Source organism: Chelonoidis abingdonii, chromosome 9 (assembly GCF_003597395.2).
Source record: "Chelonoidis abingdonii isolate Lonesome George chromosome 9, CheloAbing_2.0, whole genome shotgun sequence".
Lineage (NCBI taxonomy): Eukaryota > Metazoa > Chordata > Testudines > Testudinidae > Chelonoidis > Chelonoidis abingdonii.
Window position 1 is genome coordinate 79184226 of NC_133777.1, and position 955 is coordinate 79185180.

At 67.5% G+C, this 955-nt stretch overlaps 1 protein-coding gene across 2 annotated transcripts in view; it reads left to right on the forward strand.

Moving 5' to 3' along the window:
• Positions 1-489: 489 nt before the first annotated feature.
• CLPX (caseinolytic mitochondrial matrix peptidase chaperone subunit X) overlaps positions 490-955 on the forward strand; it is a 32946-nt gene continuing 32480 nt past the window's right edge. Inside the window, exon 1 of one of the 2 annotated variants that reach the window (XM_032766011.2) lies at positions 490-804. In XM_032766011.2, coding sequence (XP_032621902.1) covers positions 735-804 — 70 coding nt within the window. In that variant the 5' untranslated portion in view covers positions 490-734. The remainder of the gene's footprint in view (positions 805-955) is intronic. The other variant, XM_032766009.2, reaches the window with a different exon arrangement.

Consider the following 955-nt stretch of genomic DNA (forward strand, 5'->3'; position numbering starts at 1 on the left):
CGTCCCTAAATCTAGTGACAAAATCACTATGCTGGCAAAACCCAGGGTGGGGCCAGAAATGAGGAGTTCAGGGTGTGGAACAGGATGGAGCAGGGTGGGTGGGCTGTGAGGGCTCCAGCTGGTGGTGCAGGATCTGGGGTGGAGGTGATGGGTTTGGGGTGCAGGCAGGTGCTCCAGGCTGGGACTGAGGGGTTCGGAGGGCGGGAGGGGGATCAGGGCTGGGTCTGGGGACTAGGGCACGTGGGGGGCGCGTTCCACCATCATCACTCATCATCGTCACTCGACTCCCTACATCAGCAGGTTGACCCAAAGCATCACAAGCTGTCTGCCAACAGGTGGCGCCTCCCCACCCCTGCAGCTCTCCACCACCTGTTCCCCACGAGCACTACAACTCCCAGCATGCAAAGGACTCCTGAACTACGACTCCCGGCATGCAACGCTCTAGCGGGGCTATGGGTTGGGTCGCCACCTGCCGCGCAGCTCGTCACTCCTAGCGCGCCGGCCTACGTGTTCCAAGATGCAATGCGGGCCGGCACGGGCTGTTTCGCGGCAGCCGGCGCTCGCGAGGGAGGAGCGTGCTGGCCGTGACGACACACAAGCGCCGAACGTGGTGACGGTAGTTCGAGGAAGGGGGAGGGGCGGTGTTTACTCGGCAGCCGTGTGAGGGGGGAGGCGCGGCGGGCTTGAGGCCTAGTGAGCGGAGCGGGTGCGGGGCGCTGAGGCCGGGCGGGACCATGGCCGCCTGTAACACCTGCGCTGCGGCCGCGCGGCTGTTCGGCTCCTCGCTGCCCTCCGCGCACAGAGGTAATGACCCCGCCCGCCCGCGAGCCCCCACTCTTGGGAGACGAGGCCGGTGCCCCCCTCCTCGGAGACCGGCCCCCGGGCCGCACCCTGCTCTTCCCCTCCCCAGAGACCGACCCCTGAATGCCAGCTCCCGCCGCCCCCCCGCCCCCCC